Genomic DNA, 21,170 nt, shown 5'->3' with positions numbered 1-21,170 from the left:
GTGTCAAAGTAAACTCAGGCTTTGCTTAATTGAAATTGCATCCGATGGTTAGTGTTTCATTGGACGCAATATAGCAGATCAGGGTAATAACAAAGGCAATATGGCAGAGATAAAGGTAATAAGGCAATATAGCAGTGATAAAGAGGATATTAAAGGCACTATGGCAGAGATAGATGATATTAAAGGAACAACGGCAGAGATCTCAGGAGGATATTAAAGGTAGCCTACCATGTCAACCATGCCTACATTAAGTTCAAAATTAAAAAGATACAGCCTGAGCCTATATAGTCCGTTAACATAATTGTGGAATGTTGGAATATTCCTGGGAAACTTGAACTTGTGTTGACCACTTAACCCTATACCAGTGTTCAACCTTTTCAGGCTGACCCCCCCAAAATAATCATTTGAACTGGAGACCCCCCACACTGACATGCACTTGTAATTGTAGGAGTTGAGGCATTGCCTTTTGTTTGACTCAGTTCCACAGATAAATATTGTGAAAATAGCAGTTCAACAAACTCGACTCACGCCCGCCTGTTTGAGGTGTGGTCTAAATATCTTCATTTCCCAATAGAGATGCTGTGGTTAATGGTGACTGCATGCCAACGCAGAGGTTATCATTGCTGTCACCGTTAGTCTCATCTTGAAGTGCATCTTCCATCCATTGTGTGAGATGCTGTGTATAGTGGTTCCCTAATTGTTTTGCTCAAGAGAAATTTGATGTCTCCCTAGGACCCAAAGTGAAAGTAGCAGTTGTGAGCTTGTAGATCAGCTATTTTCAAAATGTGATTTGTTTTTAATTGATTTTTATTTTATTTATGAAATCCTGAAAGATCATTCTAATACATGAAAAAAAAAAGCCTTTCGTTTTGAAATTATAACAATTAAAAACTAAATGTACTTACTGTATTTATTCGTGACCCAAAGAAATGTCCACAACCCACAAATCCTGACCCACTGTTGGGAATCAGTGCTCATATGGATTGTACTGTGCAGCTGGCAGTATATCAGCCTCAGTTATTACATACTATAATTGAAATGAATCATTTAATTTTTTTAAATCTTAGTTGCATCCGTCAGGCTAATCATAACTGCATCTGTCCTGTACTGCATTGCTACTGAATCCCCCAATAGTCTGGAACATTCATTTAGTAGATAATTTTTCAGTTCCTAAGTTGTTCCTAGCGGTCATATTTAGGGATGGGTATCGTTAGGATTTCTGGGAGTCCGGTATCGATTCCGGTTCTTAACAGTTCCCATTTCGGTTCCAAAATTGTATAAAATAACTTAAATAAGAGGTCAAATGTTTAACAAAAAAGCTCAATATCAATTTAAGACATGTATAATGAATAGTGTAACATCCTCTCCTTTATTGAGCCATTTGATAATAGTGATATTTTAAATATAATATATCTATTCTGTATTTACCCAGTGTAATAGTGTTGTAGGCTACTTCTCTTACTACTAACTACTGACAATAACAAATAAAAGCATGTCTGAGATCTGAGAGCAAGACGCATACACACACACACACGATTGACTGGGCAAATTAGCATCGCTAATGGGGGGGGGAATCGGGACCCACCCCCAGTCATATTAGCCGAGAACAGTTCTCTCCTAAAGTAAGCGCACACATCTAGCCAGGTCCTCTACTACCACAGGGTTCAGTAAAGGTCAAGTCTGTCTGTCTGTGGTCTGTTATTACTAAACAAATTAGATTTAATGTACCCTGGCTATCAGGGCTGACTCACCTGCACCCTGTTGTCTTCTTCTTAATCAGTTTGCTCATGTCTCCCATATGTCCTTCAATGAATCACAATCACATGCAATTAAGAGTAATCAAAGCCAGAGTTGTCGTGGCAACTCATGCAGGTGATGAGAAGCGAGGGTTACGGTTTTTAAAAGCAAAGGCTTCACACCCCATCCCGACACCCTTGATGCGGTCTGCCTCTTATAGCAGCTGAATGGTCTCACGAACACACACTTCTAATCAGTCCAAACCAGGTGGTCCGTCTGTAGTTGCGTTTTTCCTTTTGAATCACAATACCCATGTGGGCTGTTGAGTGGAAAATACCCCCTCAAAAATAGCCCACTCATATAAGCTCTTAATTATGTAACAGGTCACTGGATCTGAATGGAGGCTTGACACAGACAGCGTTCTGTAAAAGCCTGTTCGTTTTAAACAGTAGGCCTATACAATGGTAATTTAATATAAAAAAATAAATAAAGCAAAATAAAACTATGAACATTGTCCTGCAGAAGGCCAATTTGTCATTGTTCTATGAACCACTGGAAAAGTGTGCTCCTCAGAACACGGCCCTCTGCCAGGCCGGGTTGCCTACAAAGGGCTTGTGGGGTAGTTGGATGAGGACTTCAGTAAAATCAAGAAAACCCCCAACAACTCACCTGCACCGGCCCCGTCCCTTTAAATCCTGAAAGGTCAAGGTCAGCATCAAAGTAAACTTTTTTTTTTTGTCTCAAAGGCTTAAAGAAAAATGGTTAAGGATGAAGGGAAACCAATTCACTCAGTTGAATACATATTTTAATTAAGTCATCACAGAGAAATCCATCTCCAAACAAAGATACCAGAAAAGCAGTGGTTTATACATTTGACCAGGGTCAGTAGAATAAAATACTGGCCTCTAGGAAGATTCATACATATCTTACATACAAGCAATGAAGAGGCAGACAAGATAAAATAAAGTACTAATTTCAATCTTGACTCGAAACATATGAACACTCATTTTCTTAGACAAGGAACATCAAGTACATTATTTTGTAAATATTTTCAGTTTAGCTCTGGTTGGATAGAATTATATTCTCAAGTAGCACACGCCAGCCAGGTTTGAAATTTGGATGCTAGTGGTGAAAGTAGTGACTTAAAAATGATTTTTGGTGGTTGTTGTGCGTAAGTGTCTTTAAGGTCCAAAAATCCAAAAGTAATTTTGCACAGTAACTGACAAGATCATGACACTAAAATATAACAAGATGTTGACATTAATAATGACATCACCCTGCAGAAATCTTGACAATATCTCTGTACAAAACTCAAACATTTTATGAAGAGAAATAAAACATTTAGAATGTTAGACAGAAGAAACTTTGACACCAAAGTATAAAGCCTCATGTTTGTGTTCTGTGTGGACAGAGTCATGTGCATCCATTCAAACCCTGGTTAAGTGCCAATTTTTACATCATACATACATACTGTACATTCTAGCAGTATTCATAGACTAAGTTTACAGAATGTGACACACGTTTTCCCATTTGTTAATTTTCTCATGGCTTACATTTGATTGGATGAAGAGAAGGAAGTCCGCACACAGGATTGCGCCAATGGTGTTTTTTTATTTAAAACACCATAAGTTATAAGACACGACGTTTGGGCCGCAGGGCGGCCTTCACCTGATGAAGGCCGCCCTGCGGCCGAAACTTTGTGTCTTATAACTGTGTTAGTTAATCGATTAATCAGCATTAAGAACTAATCATAAATAAACATAACAGTTAATAACTAATCAATTCTTTTTTTAAACACAGCTTATCAACTAACCGGTTAATCAATCGATAAGCTTATCAAAACTTATCAGTTAACTATTAATCGATAATTCCCATGCCTATCTGGGAAAGTTAACTGGAACAGGAAAACGGGTATGACAACTTCTGAAATCCTGCGACTACAGTTCAGCACAGGGCCAATGTGGAAGCTGCTGAATGGGGGGCATGCAGCGTGATGGTGAGAAGTCATGAGTTGGACGAAGGGATAAAAAAAGAAAAAAAAAAAAAAAAAAAGGATAAACTCCAGTGCTTCCGCAAGGGGACATCGATCCTCGCCCATCCCAGTATTGGGTTTCAAGGCGGGGACGTCATAAAAAGCAGCATGTGACAAAGCACAGTGCTCCCCAGGAGAAAGACACGCTGGAGCTTACCCAGAAGGCTTAGCAGAGTAACCCCGCTTGTTTAGCAGGCTGTCCTCACATCAACCGGAGACACACAACATAGTCTCCAGGTCCCCTCCTACCTCTCAGCTCAACAGCGACCTCTCGCAGGGCGTTATGGCTCATTTTTTTTCCTGAGAAACGCCTGGCGTGTGTCAATGTGAGCGAGGGAGCAGCTAGGAGAACTAAGAGCGTTCTAGGAGGGAGAGATGTACATGGATTTTAAAAGGCGAGGACAGCCTTGGCTAAACCAGCAGGGTTTAACCTCAGCAGCCAGACTGTTTGATATCTCCACCGGAGCTCTTGGTGACCTCCATGGTGGTGAACATCTGCAGAGAACAGGACAGTCATTCACTAACTGTAACTTCATATCAATAGCCAAGTATTGGACAGGCAGGTCACACAGTTGTACTGTATGTCTGTTTTCATATCGATAGCCAAGTATTGGACAAGCAGGTCACACAGTTGTACTGTATGTCTTTTGAGGGGCGCTATCCGCTCCAACATCTGGCGTTTTGAAATTGCGTAATATGGTAGCCAAAGCCAAGTCGATGGACTTTTGTTTAGAGCATTTAAAAATTGCCTTTTACTCCAAATGAACAATATTCAACAGTATTTTGGGTTTACCATCCATGTGTAGTTTGGAAATAAGTTACTGTAACTTTGGCTTCACTATGGTGATAGATTTTTCATTTTGGTAGGTCATCACATCACAAAAAAAGGACAGGATCAAGATTAGCCATGCACAGATACTCAAAACTACAACATTTGGTCGTATGCACGTTACTCTTACCTCAGCACAGGTGGGGTGGATACCGATGGTGTTGTCCAGTTGCTCTTTGGTTGCACCACATTTCATGGCCGTACCAAAACCCTGCGTTACTTCCCCAGCGTTTGGACCCAAGTAGTGGAACCCGATAACTCGCTCCTAATAACAAAAGATGAGATGATTTGTGATGAACACCACAAATCTTGTATGGGGGTCCCTGGCACAAAGTGTTTTCAGGTGGGGGTGCAGCAAATTTCCAGGGGTCCTTGACATGAAAAGGTTTGAGAAGAAAGCAGTGAATAAGAGCAGCTTACATTGTCCAGCTTATTGCAGATGATCTTGGAGTAGCATGTGTTGTTGTCTCTGTTGGGAACAGTGAACTCCAGGGGCCAGAACAGACTGTGGTAAATCTGCAAACAAAGAAAAAACATTTTAGTCTCTATGTCCCAGGAGTTTCGCAATATACCAATACGAATAACATTCTTTCGGAATTTCAATCTGGTTTTAACCATTCCACTACAACTGCCTTACTTAAACTTACTAATGATGTATACTCTTCAGCAGAAAAAGGTCAACTCACTGTTGCCATATTTATTGATTTAACCAAGGCGTTTGATTTAGTTGATCGATCTTCTTTTGGATAAATTACATGCAATTGGCCTTTCTCAAAATGCAATTCTGTGGTTCAACTCATACCTCCATAATAGAAAACAGTGTGTTGTCATGCATGGGAAGAAATCTGATATGGTGGTTCAACTTAAAGGTGTGCCCTGGGGGTCAACTTTAGGACCCCTTCTTTTTTTCTATTTATGTGAACAATCTGCCATAAATTTTTAGACATTGTTGCTCCCAGCTTTATGCCGATGATACGGTCATCTACACATCTAACTCTGATTTAGCACAAATGCAAACTTCTCTTCAATACGACTATAACATATTACAAAATTGGCTCTTACATAACAAATGACTGCTCAATAAGTCAAAGTCTTTTATTATGATCTTTGGTACTAGCCCTAAACTCAAATCCATAACAGATTCCCTTACTATAACCAGTAATGATGGCACGGCTTTGCAAAAAGCTGACAACATTAAATATCTAGGCGTATGGTTGGACCCAGAACTTTCTTTCAAATCTCACATTAACCATGTGTTAAAAAAGGTTAACTTCAGAATAAATGCTTTATATAGATCCAGAAACTGCTTTTCACTCCGTGTACGTAAGAAACTGGCTTTGCAATTAGTACTTCCACTATTTGACTATTGTGATGTGGTTTATCAAAATGCCTCAAAATCAGATCTTGTGCCACAGACTTCAATGGACACCTTTACATATAAGAAGACACATGCACTGGCTTCAACTGGTTTTTAAATGTATTTATTTCAATTATCCTATTTACCTCAAACGTTATTAAACTTCTATCCCTTCAACACAACGTACCAGACACTCCACGCAGGTTTACTTTAATGTTCCTTTGGTTAGTATTGAATTTGGTAAATATGACTTTTCCTTTAAAGCCCCTACAGACTGGAATACTTTACCAAATAACATTAGATCCATCTCATCATTCCCAGTTTTCAAAAGTGCACTGTCTTCCTACTTCAAAGTCTTATGTTCTTGCTTTAGGTAAATATGCCATTACATCACCATGTTTATTCCTTTTTCATTATTTTATATTACTATTATCATTATTTTATTTTTTGCACACTGTATAGGACATAGAATCTTCATAATGTGCTACATTATATTATTGGATTCAAAGCCGTAATGAGGTTGTAAGGTTTTCAAGGTTTCAATGTTTAATGTTTTGTCCTGTCCATGTTAGGTGTATGTAATTTGTTTTGTTTTACCGTTTACATGTACAATAATGTTGTGACATGTATCTGTGTTGGGAGCCCCTCGAAAACGAGATGGTACATCTCAAGGGGTCTTTTTCCTAATAAAGAAACTTTAATCATCAACCAGTCTTCCACATGTGACCACATTTCTACCGCTCATGCCATAGGGAATACCCTGGACCAGCGGAGATACCGCCGTGTGTGTTTTTATGTTTTAGTGCACACACTTTATAGACGAGACTGTAAACTTCACCATAAACTGATACATTTTTTGCCGAGTTGAGGGTGATGGCTGTTATAGTTGGAAGAGAAAATGAGGGTCAAATATTTTATGGCAAATACCGCCAGGTACTTTTAATTTGTTCAAATTATCACATCGAAGTAGACTTATGATCGCCACATATCCAATTGTTCTGCAGTTTAAATAACTTTGATATAAACTACAGTTAACCCATTCTGACCGGGCACCCATTTTGGTGTCAGCATCATGTCATGCTTTAGCTATTTAAAAATAGCAGATCTACAAGCTCATATCGCGCCACCGAGTGGCGCGATACGAGCTTGTAGGTCTGCTATTTTTGAAAAAAAAATCGAAGAGCGACTGACATTTTTAGAATCTGATCTCAGGTCAGAATGGGTTGATCAGACCAGTGTGTGTCCGGCGGAAACCTCGTATGAATCTGATCTCAGGTCAGAATGGGTTAACTCAATGTAAGTGAACCAGTGATGAAAGTGCACACACACACACACACGCGCGCGTCTCACCTCAATGTTCTCCTGACCATACAGCTCTACGGCCTTCTCCTCTGAAAGGCCACAGGAGCCGTACTCCATGGGTGTGAACACTGTGGTGGGGACGTTGACATAGTCGCACTGCAAGATGGACGACAAGACACCAGGGTTAAAGATGTAATGGCAAAGTTCCAGTCCGGGAGGTAACTTTTGTCTCTCACTCTGAGACAGAAACCCACTTCCGGGGGGAGTTCCAGAATCCAGACCCCTAGGAACGCGCCCAGGGGGGCGGGCCGGTTTTCCGACATGCCGCCCCGCATCCGAAACGGTTGAGAAATGACAGTTACCATGTGGCGGTTCCTCTACTGTACAGTCACTGTAGTGTACTGGCACACCCGAAATCATATATACAGTTAATACGTGCGTGTGTGTGTGTGTTAGGTTGCGCACAGGTGGTGGAAAAACCATGCCGTTTTCGTGCTCATACCCACCCAGACACTGCTAGCCACACACACACACACACACACACACGCTCCGTAAAGGAGTGGTTGCACCCATAGATATTATGAAAAAATAGATGCCTCACTGGCCATTGCAGTTCATTGGAGCGACGTGTATCCCAATGAGGGCGGAAGTGCAGTGCTGAAGGCTTTTTTTCTTTTTTTTTTTTTTTTTACAAATCTTTGTAACAGTCAATACAAAACAAGACACACAAACAACAAAGTTATTAATACAACATCAGAGCCAGGGGGGATTAGATTACTAACAGAAAACATTAAAGATTGAACACAAAGCAACAGTTCTCCGCAGCATTCTTATTTAGAAGTGCTGAAGGCACGCTGCATCGCTGCCCAAGTGACGTCACTCATGCGACTCCTCCATGTCTCTCACTGTCACTCAAGTGACTACTGGCCAATCACAGCTCGTCTTTTCCGGGACTTATGTTACGCGCGGAAGCCGCTAATTGAAGGCAAATGCTTTGCAAGGAATCTCGGGAAAATTGTGCCTTCAATGGTGACACGCGCCTCAGAGGCGGAAAGGGCGTCAAAAAACACCCAACAACCTATAATTGTGTCAAAGAGCTTTTTCGTGGCCATAGCATTGTGTACCTTGAGGTTTGAGCCAGCATACAGACGTCGTGCCAGCAGCCTGCCAGCTTGGATGGCCACAGGCGTCAGCTCCCATTTTCCCTCCAGGATGTCACCAATGGCATAGATGTGAGGCACGTTGGTCTGCTCCTCGTCGTTGACGGGAACCTTTCCATTCCTGGAAAGAGTGTGTCCAGTTGGAGGCAGGTTATTATGATTAACCGAAGAACTTGACTTATGACATACAAAAAAATAAAATGTTGTGATGACGTCATGTGGCAGGCCTAGGGTGCATTTTACAATCCCCCACCACATGTATAATGTACTCCTATTGCATAGACTGTCCCCATGTAAACAGTTACCCTTAAATTGTATATAAAAGTCAACTCAATTTCAATATAACAAGATATTCGATAGAAAGTCATAATTGTTTTAATGCCATATTTACCCTCTAGGACGGAAAATGTCAGATGCAAACTGCTAACATTACCAACAACAAATTAATAAAGATGGGCGAACTTTAGAGGCAGAATGGTACACAAAGCCTAAAAAATTTTCTCCTAAATAAAGTAGGGGTGTTTGCTTCTCCCACGACCTCACCACGACCCTCCCCTCTCCCAGGCTGACAACGTCACGTGGATGAGCATTATATGGCAAATGTCATGATTCCCATTGCCCAAATCAGCCCCCATCAAGTTCTGGAAAAATATATTATTAAAGCATTGGAACACACATTTGTGGCAAAATTTGACTGAGGGACTGGCATTGGACTTTTTTGAATTTTCGTTTTCTCATGTGAATCATAGCTTCAAATTGACATATTGGTTGTTCAGTTTGACCCACTAGGTTTGGAGATATGGCTTATAGAGTAATGTCTTGCAGAAAACAGTGAGTTGAGAAAACAAGCTTGAAATGTTCACTTCTGTGGTCTAACATTACACCTAGCTACATGTTGAAGCATTCATTTCAGCTCTGACACTCAGTTCAGACATGCTCTAGTATGTGAAGAGTCTGCCTGTGCCATCAACTCATTTTGAAAAAAAAGAAAAAAAAGTTTCTCTGATGAAAAGCTGAAGGTTATGCGATGGCAAGCTCTCAGTCAAATCTGGTCACATATGTGTGCATTCATTTCACATTATAATATTCACATATTCTCATCTTAAATATGGTGCCAGAGCCCCCAATGAGTCGTCCGTCAAATTGCAGATGGACAGAGACTCTTCCGAACCCGATTTGTCTCGTTAAAGAAGCCATTTTAGTATGAATATCTTGGACATATGTGTGCCTTGTGATGATTGGGTCCAGTATTTAGTTAAGGACTGGATCATAAGCTGTGTTCATGTTCATTCTCCCATTGGAAATGAATAGTCTAACATTCTTCCCGTCTCCTAATAATGTGTCCGCCCACCTCACGCAGATACGGGAAGTAAAGCAAAGTTGGACCCTCTTGCCATTTTCCTCTTGGCTAACAAGTAGCGAGTGTCAGACAAGTCCCAGCAGCATAGCGGAGTGTTTTCCACGTGATGTACAGCATCATATATGATACATTTGGGCAGTGTCATAACCCCCTTGAGGAATTAACAGTCATCAAAGTCAATAGTGTGAAGGAATGACCTCCTGGTGACCTCCTGGTGAACTTAAATACAATTAAGTTCATTGTTGTTCAAACCTGCTTTTCATGATGAACTTTCAATCTAAAACCTGCTTTTCATGATGAACTTTCAATCAATAAAAGTGGCTTGTTATAAAACATGCAATGTCATTCAGCAATGTCAACAGTCAGTCTGTCTAATAACCTAAAGGGCCTTACTCATCTTACATGAAAAACAAAGAGACGCACACGCAGCGAGCCATGCGCTGTAGATACTGCTGAATCACCATGACTAGTATGAACACAGTCTTAAAGGTACACACACCCCACTGAATCATGTGACCTCTAGAGGGAGGAGGTACAGTAGATGAGAAAGAATGAAAGGGCATCAGTGTACAGAGACCCCTTGGGGTGAGCGAAGTCCAACCAGCTTCAGCCAGTTAAATGTAGCTGGGCTCGGTGCTCAACAGGGACAACTTGAATAAGAAGAAAGATACCTGGGCCCTCCAAAAGACACCATCTAAATTAAATACTGGAGCACTCGACTGGGTCTTCACGTTTGATAATTCTGCAGGGGTGACTGATGTTTTGTTTTGAAGGGGTGACTGATGTTTTGTTTGGACTGAGGGAGACGCAAGTTGAAACAACGTCACCATTGGGGTGACGTTGCACTGGGTAAACAAATAAAACTCAAGGCATCACTGAGGAGCCATGAGTGAGGAAACGGGAAGACTTTCCATGCATGAAATTACGACTCTGCCGTCTGCCCCTACACCTGGCATTGTTGTGTGTGATGTGAACCTTAAAAAAAAAATGTTTCACAAGTGCAGCGAATGACGTTTAGGTTTACCAGCAGTACAGACAATAAGATGTTTCACGAGATAATAGCTATTGAGAGAGAAGGAAGAAGGAAGTATGACACAACATATTGAACTTACTTGGTATTGACTTTGACCCCTGCCTTGTCTAAGCCACACTTGTCTGTGCAGGCATCTCGCCCTACTGCTATCAACACCTGAGAAACAAGGAAATTAGCGTATGGTATAGCATTTTATATGGCATAGTATTTTACTAACTGTTGTATATATACAGCATGTTATAGTATTTCATACATACAGTGTTGACTACATTAAGGTATAATATAGTAATTCATATACATACAGTGTTATACTCTCCCTCGATGACTTCATCACCCTCTGTGGAACGGGCTGTTACTTTCAGCTTGCCCGGAGTTCCTTCTTCCAACTGCTCTATCTGTACACACACACACACACACACACACACACACACACACACACACACACACACACACACACACTTGTCAATACGTTTTGAGTGTTAATTTAACCTTCCATTTGTGTATAAAATGTAAAATATCAATTGTTTGCTTACAACACCAGCCGTTCAGAAAATGGAAAGTGAATCGTAAAGAGACTTGATTTGATTGGCCAATTTATTATAACTAATATTCACGACAACCCCATAGTGAATCCAACATGGCTTGCTCTACTTCAGCAGAGTTGGCAACACCAAAACACGCATTGTATTACAAACCTTGTAAGTTAACTAAACATTGGGTGAAGCCTGTGTCAACGCACCTTTACGGGAACGTATTTGCGAAGGAACTTCACGCCGTGCTCCTCCATGTGCTGCCCGGCGCGTCCGGCCATGTCCTGGTCGAAGCCTCTCAGCAGAATGGACCTCACCATGACAGTCACATCCAGGCCGATGCCGGCCAGGAAGCCACCACACTCTAGGGCCACGTAGGATGCCCCGATGACCAGCGTCTTCCCGGGACAGTAGGGCAACGAGAACAAGTCATCACTGGCGGGTGACAGAGATCAGGGTCGATGACGTGGCGATTACAAAACTAATCTTGTGACACAAATCTAATGCAATTATTGTTAATAAATACAAGGTGTGGCTGTAATGCAGAAAAATGGAGATTAATTAGTAATAATGTTTTATCATTTCTGTCTACTTGCCAAACCAATCTCCAATGAGATCAGTGGTCACACCACACACACACACACACACACACACACACACACACACACACACACACACACACACACACACACACACACACACACACACACACACACACACACACACACACACACACAATGTCTGTACTGTCCACAGCCCAAGGCAAGGCGCAAGCGGACAAAATGAGTGAGGACTAATTATATGAAGATAAGGTTGAAAATGGATGAAGTGCTCACTTAAGGGGGGGGGGGGCAATTTAGGGACTGGAGATGAACATAATTAAAAATATTCCACAGCGCCGACCAAAGATTCTACAAGCAGGCAGAAATGTTTAAGATGGCAGCCTTTCCCTCAAATAAAAACACTGCACCCTCATGAATATTGAACATTGTTCACACTGTTGGATTTAAATGTTTTTCAGATCAATGACGCATGGTGTCGTGTTCCAACCTGGTGATGCAGAACTCCTTGTCGCCAGGGATACCCAGATAGCGAGGTCTCTCTCCAGTAGCCAGGACAAATTTGGCTGCCGTGTGAAATTTCTCCTTACCTCGCTTATTAACTGCCTACAAAGGAATACAGAATATCATTAAGATCCTGGCGGAAGTGGAATATAAACAATTTATTTGGCACACAAGTCCACTGGGGCAAGGAAGCTTACAGAAGGTAAAGTCATTGTCACATGACTGAGCTGCGCCACGACGCTCTGTGGCAAATCTCGCACTGGAAGTTTGCTGAAATACATGGCAGTGGTGGACCAGCTCATGAACCAAAACTATTTATGAAACATTAAGACCTTTGTCATATAATCTTGCTTTTCGATGTGCACAGTAAATCATATTATTGAGACATCTCAGAAGCAGCAGGTATTGTTTCCGTCTGAGGTATCACAAGATTTGGTTGCCAGACAGGAAACGATGGAAAGTCTTGCGATACTTGGCACGTTCAGAATGTAACAAAAAGAACATCAACCAGGTGCTCGATGGAGATGCAAAAAGTAATAAAGAAAAGTAGGCTGCTGCTTCAAAGATCATTGGGACTGGAATACTAAAGACAAGGCGGCGAACAGAGCACACAAAAGTTAAAAATGAGGAGAGGGTGGATAAAATAGATGTACTTTATGGCAAGCCAAAGGCTTCTTTTAACTTTTATAAATAAAGTATCTATTTTATTTTTTAAAGTTAAAAATAAGAAGAGGATGGATAAAATAGATGTACTTTATTTATAAACGTTAAAATAAGTTTGGCTTCCTTTAACTTTTATAAATAAAGTAAATCTATTTTATCCACCCTCTCCTTATTTTTAACTTTTTGAGTGCTCAGATTGCCGGCTTGTCTTTAGTACGTTCAGAAAGTAGTTTGTGCTCTTTAGATGCCTCTATAAAATTCATGAGCTGGTGCAGCCGGCTCTATTCACTGCCATCAGTGCTATGCATTTCATCGAACCTTGACTTTTCCTTCTGTAAGCCTTCTTGCACTGGAGTAGGAAGTCATGGTCACTGTGACCTCACTAAACAAATAAAATTCCTTCAAAGTCTTCAATACAGTAGATGTACTACGAGCCTGGCCAGACGCAGACGTAAACAGCACCTGTCATGGTGGAGGCATAGAATCACAATGCAGTATTTCTAGTTCAGAGTCATTTTGGTCATTGGGGCCAGGCAAAAAGCACCAACCTTGATTTTGTGTGGCTCGACGAACTCTGCGTATGAATTGTCGTAGTTGACGCTTTTGTCTCTCAGTGCCACCCTGTAGTTCCAGTTGAGCGAGCCAATGTAGTTGTTGATCGCTGCCGTCATCGTCTCCCAGTTATGTTTCACTAGACAAAAAATATATATATCATAAATAAATGAGCACAAATGACTGGACTACAACATTCTTGAAGCAAAACAGCATTTAATCAGAAATGGCCTATACTGACACACAAACTGGGGTGGTCCTTGCAATGAGTGTTAATTTCATTGGGTCACAACCATGACGAAAAATGTCCGTCAACTGCCTTTTTTCCACTGACAAAAACGAAATAAAAACTAAGCTAAGATGACTAAAACTAAGACAATTTCATCAACAACTAAAAACTAGACTAAAATGTTAGGGAGGGACTAGTGGAGAATAGATCCAGTAGAACTATGACAAGTCCTTTTAGGTTTGCGCTCAGCTGTTGCACTCTTAGTCCTAAAAGTAAATGACATTTTATTCAAAAGACTGAATAAAATTAAAGCAACGCTGCTTGAAATTACTAAGTTTGAGAAACACTGGTGTAGTTCTCAAGCCTCTCATCATAGCCCTCACCCGTCTCTTCAAACTCCCAGCCGAACTTGCGTGCATCCTGCATGGACGTGCCTAGCACGGCAGCCTGGTGCATCAGTTTCTTGGGGATACAGCCCACGTTCACACATGTTCCTCCCAGACCTGATAACACACACACACACACACACACACACACACACACACACACACACACACACACACACACACACACACACACACACAAACGTAAAACATCCGGAATAAACTGAGAAACGAGTTAATGTATGTAATGTATGTCGTTTGACGGTTTCATTTGCCAACGATGACAAATGCCCGTCAAGCCATCAGTTCTTGTCAGCAAGTGTCATCATTGTGCAATGGAGTTTTTTTTGAGTGGAAAACTCTAAATGTGGCCTTACACTAGCCGATAATCGGGCATTTTTGATGCTCGGGGTGCATGACTCAATCGATCTGCTCGGGGCCGCTCAAAGCGTGATCGGCCCGATCAACATCAAGAATGTTTGATATTTGCTCTGCCCCGCTCCGATTATCCTGTAGTGTGGTGCTATCAGATTGAAAAAAAGCTGGGACAAGGAATAGGAGATACAGGCAATTGAAAGAAACAGATAGAATGGATTATTATGGCGACGCCGATCTAAGATGGGCGATCCAGTGCTGTGCTAACAACATAGCTAGCTAACCGGCTAACATAAGTAGCATTATGGCTCAATTGATCGAATGCACTATAAAAGCGCAATTGCCATTAATCAACGGCAATGGCAGTAAGCGTAGTGTCAAATAATAGGCTTAAATTGACCTAGATGTATTGCAATGGCGCTGAAATAATTTAAATGGTGAGAATCCCTGCTGTGCCATAAGGAAATTTTTGTTGAGGTCGTTGATTTATTTGTATTACCCCAGGTTGTTCCTCTGGGTGTGGGCACCACATAGTCCAATACCATCACTTTCTTCCCCAGAGCAGAAGCTTCCTGTTGGAAAAACAAGGAATCAGCAACAAGCATAAAACAGAAGATCTCACACTACTACTTGTAGGACTGTCATAATAGTTTCATTAATCTGTATGAATTAATTTGCTGTGGAAATGGCAGTTCTACAAACTGACATGTATCGTCAGTCATTTCTTTGCAAGTGATTCTGCCTGTGCAATATTTCTTTATAAAGCCTAAAAGAAACAAAAATGTAATACTAAAACACAATTAAAATCATTAGCTGCAATTAGGCTAAATATCCGTCAGCCAACAACTCATGATCGTGACAACACTAGGGCTCAGCAGGCAGATTGCTGCTCCCCATTAACCATAATTCAGATTTCACACTACTAGACTAGTTACGGTCAAACAGGTCAAGTTTGTTATCAGCGCTCACCTTTGAGCAGGCCAGGCCTCCAGAGCCACCACCAATAACAATGAGGTCATAGTCGTACGTCTCGCTTGTGTCTCCATTCAGCAGCTGTTGCAGAACACCGTCTTTGTGTGCCTGTCGAAGAAACGTGCACAGGTAAGAGACATAGCAATCTGGGAACCCATTCCGGATGGGTATCAGAATCAGATATTCCTACATGTTTAGGTAAGTGTTGCTGACAAATTCTGCTGTTCAGATCAGATACGTTAAGTCTTTATGTGCCTGCCAGAGAAACGGGACACACACACACACACACACACACACACACACACACACACACACACACACACACACACACACACACACACACACACACACACACACACACACACACACACACACACACACACACACACACACACACACACACACACACACACACACACACACACACACACACACACACACACACACACACACACACACACACACACACACACACACACACACACACACACACACACACACACACACACACACACACACACACACACACACACACACTTTTTGGCTTGTTTATATCCCGATATGTGCATATAAGCCACTTGATTGGGTAACAAATTAACAATCAAGATGGTTCAGGAGATGTGCCACATCTACTGTAAACTTGTAAAGCACAGTCTACACCAATGATTCACAAAATTGCAAGGCAACTATAGTCGCAACGCGCATCCACTCTCAATATTATCCCAACCTGCAACGGGTCAATTCAGGTCGGGGTCAAACTGGTTGCAAGTTGCAACTAGTTGCGTTGCGAATCATTGGTGTGGACTGGGTTTAAATAATAATGAATGGAAAACGGGGACCAAAGATAGACGATGATCTCTGAAGGAGGTGAAGGAGACAGCAGGTGAAAGGGACACATCGCTGTCTGGTGAAAAACCTTGTACGTTCAGATCATTTACTTTTGAGGAAATGGGGGAAAGAAAATTGTTCCAATGTTCCAAAACTTTTGTTCCAATGGAGCCAATGTATTAATTATTTACGTTAAATAGAAGGCAGAAGCGCTGCCGTGGTCTGTGTGGTTGTAAAAACTGTAAACAGGTGCTCGTTGGCGAGGGTTCAATAATGGTCGACATTTGCCGAGCTTATATTATGCGGTTTCAATAAAGGCTTTTTACTTGACTGTAACAGAGTGCCTTGGACCTCTTTTTGTTTTACCGTATTGATCATTTAGTCACAAGGTCTTGTTAATACTTTCCATTATAAAACTCACACAGGCAGACAAGACACTAGGGCGCTTTCACACCCAAAGTTCGCTTAGAAGGTCCGGATCAAGGACCAAATATTAGCATTTTGGTCTGTTTAGTGTTCACGCAGGACTTTGTAAAGCGAACCAAAAATAAGTCATTTTACGATTGAGGGAAAAAGAACAAGAGGGGAAATCACTGTCTACAATGTTTGGGCACAACCTTCATTCACACAGAGAGAGAAGAGAACAGCAACATGGAACGACAGCAACAACTTTGCTATTGCATTAATTCTTAATAATTATTTTATAAGCCAAATAAGAACAGATGAACAGAGGAGCAGATGTTTGAACAATAATGTGCTTGCTGCTGCAATTCACCGGAGACGTATAACTTACAACAAGGTATACCCGATAAAAAGGACTTTTCTTCCATGTGTGCACCTTAACCCAATTAGATCTGATGTTATTTCTGTGCATCAAATTGGCGTGCAATTACATGTCATATTATGGTTTAAACTCAAAGCCATGCTGGTCAGTTAGTGTTGAGCTTCAAGTCAGAACAGCTCCGCTGCAGATAAGGGCGGGTACTCGGGGATCATCTTTTGCTATAGTGATGTAATCAATTAATCATTTGGGACCACCTGTGTAGCTTATTATTTAAAAAAAGTATTTCTCTATACGTGTGATAGAGCGAGACAGGATGATTTTAAATATTTCTCTGTGTCTCTCCCATAGAGCTATAATATATCGGACACACACTTTTATGACGGATGACAGAAAAAAAATGAAGTGAGTGTTACAACTCCGTGTGGGGGTTTCCGGGGGGAGTTGAGAAATAGTTGAGAAATGTTCTGTACTGTACTGTCACTGTACTGGCAGACGGGAAAGCATCATATATAAAGTTAATGCGCGTTAGGTTGCACACAGCTGGTGAAAAACAACATTTCGTGCTCATACCCAGCCAGCTACCCACACACACAGCTCCGTAAGGTGGTTGCACCACTCAAAAAAGGAGGGGACGCGAGTTGAAAGAAACTTCTCACATTGAAGTCGCATGCATCACATGCATTCACCAGTCATGATGTAGGCTTCATCATTGTGTGGTAGTGCATGCTTAAAATGAACAGATCTACAAGCTTACATCCTGTACATAACATTCTGTGTTGATAACTTGTACATCTGTTATTTTTGCGCATGTGAACCTTGTACGCTGCCATTACATTTGCGCTGCGCCTCCTACATGGATGCGGGTCTAGTGGTTTAGACTATTAAAATCAGCTGACAGCCATCATATCAATAGTGATCCCCGTAACCAATTATTAATGCAACCTTACAACTGCCGACGGTTTAAAAAAAAAGAATACTCCATCTACAGTACACAAAGAGTCATGATGTAAACATGTTGTGAACTTGTAATTTTGCTACCATTGCAACGAAGGAGGGCATTCATTTTCGTAGAAAAATAAAATGTGAAATACTTATTTGGGTATGTTGAAGAATCTTCTCCGCTAGTCAGAGGAAAACTCTGATATCAGTGGTGAATGAAAGAAACCCCTTTGTAATGAACCACAGTCGAACAAAACCCTTTGCCTACCTTCATTGTTTTGTCACATCCACCAAGATGTGTCTTGTTGATGAAAACGCTAGGAACGGTTTTCTGACCAGTCATTTCCAACAACAGCTCCTGGTAGTTGGGTCCATCCTCTGGACACAAACGACACCACCATTATACAAATTGTTAGATACTTGCAAACCAGAACGTTTATTCACAAATCAGCTGTGTGGATTCAAACCGGAACTTGTTTATGCAAACATCAGCTACGTGGATTAAAAAAAATCACCCTTCAACAGGTTTTACAGTGTCGTATATACAGTATACGGTGGATGACTCGGCACATTTGCACCGTTGTAAAGGGAGACGTTGTGTAGTAAAACATTAACATGCAGGCTATGCGAGGAATTCAATCACTGTCTTACAGTCTTTACATATACAGCACATGATGACGCATCCGTAGTATGACGTGGGAATACATTACTAGCGATGCATCGATTGTGAAATGCTGGGCCGATACAGATCAACTTTTTTCACCATTTGAGGGTGAGGAAAACAAAAAAAACATAGATGTAAACAGACATCACTACATTTTAATGAACACAAATTAAATCATATGGATTTATGGAAGAACAGATTGGCCACTGGCGTCTGTGAATATAATCTTAGTTGCTGGTACACCGATGGTGGTCAATAAGGCAAGTGTCGGCCGATACTGATATCGAGTTCGATAAATCTGTGGAACTCCAAGTGATGCTATAACCCAAAGGTAGTAAGGTACATCATTTTGTGTGTGTGAGATACATTATGATATTGCATTGTGACAACAGTGACATACCAAGTAACCACCATTTCTGATCAAAATATTCTTACCAATATGATCCAACTCCACCACATTACACTTGACATTCAGCTCTTTGAACAGATCCTTCACCTGGAAGTGAAAACAGTGGATTCAGTTCAACACATCCTCACAAATGTATATAAAACAAAAATACTCTAGTTGAATTTGAAACATCTAGTGCCATAAACAGATCGCCTGATTTGGGAATTGGAATTAAAGCCACAGTCCAGGGTTAATTTAAAACAAAAAGTTATTTTAACAGATCTGTATGGTAGTAGAACAGTGTTCCCCCCCCCCCCCCCCCCCCCCATTCAAGATTACTTTAAAATATTCAATTTTTCCAAGATTATTTTTTGACAATAGCAGATCTAAACCCTGAAGTCAATCTCTCCAAGGTTTGGATTGGTTAATTCACGTCTTCAGGCTTTCTTGGGTGTTCTACGTGCTTCGAGGCCCCTGCAGCATTTCTATTGGATTAAGATCAGCTTATCGCACTGTGACCCATGTGTCAAAGAGTAAGTCAGTCAACTGTGAATGACTGGGGATAATTGAGGAGAAAATGAAGAGAAGTATTTTTGCTCTGCTTGATGTGAGGCATGATGGTCTGGGTAGCACAAGGGGTCCTTGAGGGGGTCCCAGGGTGTCCCCACCTTTGATACTTTAAAACCAAGTGGACCCTTACTAGTCTGCAACTCTAAGAGCAATGCATACAAATTACATAAAATGGACCTGTACTCTGTCCGTGGCTTAATGCATACGAAATTTGGAAGAAAGAAAAAGGTTTGAGAACCATTGATTATAATCAGCCTCAGCCCTCATGTCAGTTTCTTGGTTGAAGATTTCAGGTACAAGTCATTTTATTTTGGCATCACATCCCTGCATGAGATTCTGTCTTGAATGCTTCATTGCTTGACCATGAACCTCTTGCGATTAATTGAGGGATAATAGACACACACACACACACACACACACACACGCACACACACACAAGTACTACAAATCAGCGACCTTTGGGGTAACGGATTTCGATAGGAAACCGATGTGTGCGCAACAGCGGCAGTATTCACCGGTCTGACACATTTTATTATTATTAAGCTTTCAATTCCATCGTAGAGTGGTGTCGCTCGCCGGAAAGTGCTGATTCCACAGAGGACAACTTTATCAGCCTGTATATCAACTTTCCCCCCCCCGGCAAGCGACAGTCATCCGACGTACCACTACTGCTTCATCCCTACGCATTATTGCCGTTAGACCGGGTTCGGGATCAATTAGTCTAGCGTAGCCAGACAACTATTCCACAATCTCTGAATGCTATGGTGAAAGCGTTCGGAAATTGCGAGAGGCAACAGTCTGGTAACGTGAGACTAGGGATCAATCCACCGTGCGGTTTGCACATCCGGGTCTAGAGCGGATACGGGAACGACAGCGTAAAACTCGTGCATTCGTATTGTGGAAATCAATCGGATACGGGGGCGGACTCTGGGACGGGTATGAGCACCGGACAGCAGAAGTACACCATTCCACAGGTACACTGCGGAAGGAAGGGAGGCAGCCCAGAAAATAGACATGGCCCGTTTCGCGGGAGAAATTATCGTGATGTATAATAAAACCATTTATATAATAATACAAAAAGTAGCAACGTACGTACCTTCACGCAATAAGGACAGTAGCTTTTACTGAACACCACCACCTGGTTGGTGTCTATGAGCTCCTGGATGCGGAGTTTGAGTTCATTCCTCCCCGAGTCCTTCTCGATGGGAGGCATGATATCCGCGTTATGAACGGACCAAACCCGGGATAAAAACGCGTTGTGACCGGGTCCAATCCCTCCGTTAACACGGGCACAGCACGTTAATAGCTCCGTGTAAAAGTGGGTCAAAAGACAGAAACGTCTGGAAGTCTTCGGGTCTCGTCCCTGTGTGACCGAGCCGGTCCAAGCGTCTTTCACTACGTCTTCGGGTTCTTGGGGCT

At 41.6% G+C, this 21,170-nt stretch overlaps 1 protein-coding gene across 1 annotated transcript; it reads right to left on the bottom strand.

The window, feature by feature from the left end:
* Positions 1-2,525: 2,525 nt before the first annotated feature.
* Positions 2,526-21,170, bottom strand: LOC310862792 (thioredoxin reductase 1, cytoplasmic-like). Its single transcript, XM_083770871.1, has 16 exons — positions 20,848-21,170; positions 19,229-19,289; positions 18,398-18,507; positions 15,576-15,686; positions 15,106-15,178; positions 14,232-14,351; positions 13,616-13,758; positions 12,391-12,506; positions 11,550-11,775; positions 11,113-11,205; positions 10,890-10,966; positions 8,382-8,538; positions 7,306-7,413; positions 5,019-5,114; positions 4,729-4,863; positions 2,526-4,264 (listed from the first exon to the last, which is right to left on the bottom strand). Exons 1-16 carry the CDS (start codon positions 20,962-20,964, stop codon positions 4,202-4,204), a joined length of 1,806 nt encoding a protein of 601 aa, XP_083626997.1. The 5' UTR covers positions 20,965-21,170; the 3' UTR covers positions 2,526-4,201.

The sequence above is a fragment of the Protomyctophum parallelum genome, assembly GCF_964188405.1.
Source record: "Protomyctophum parallelum genome assembly, chromosome: 8".
NCBI classification, from domain to species: domain Eukaryota; kingdom Metazoa; phylum Chordata; class Actinopteri; order Myctophiformes; family Myctophidae; genus Protomyctophum; species Protomyctophum parallelum.
Note: the sequence above shows the minus strand (reverse complement) of the source record. Positions and strands in the feature narration are given on the sequence as shown.

Bases quoted from the DNA above. Each gene is read 5' to 3' on its own strand.
- LOC310862792 (XM_083770871.1), bottom strand. From the start codon at position 20,964: ATGCCTCCCATCGAGAAGGACTCGGGGAGGAATGAACTCAAACTCCGC. The intron at 7,414-8,381 runs GTACACAATGCT...TCCATCTTGCAG, and splicing joins ATGCTGGCTCAAACCTCAAG to TGCGACTATGTCAACGTCCC. The intron at 5,115-7,305 runs GTGAGACGCGCG...CTTTGTTTGCAG, and splicing joins ATGGTCAGGAGAACATTGAG to ATTTACCACAGTCTGTTCTG.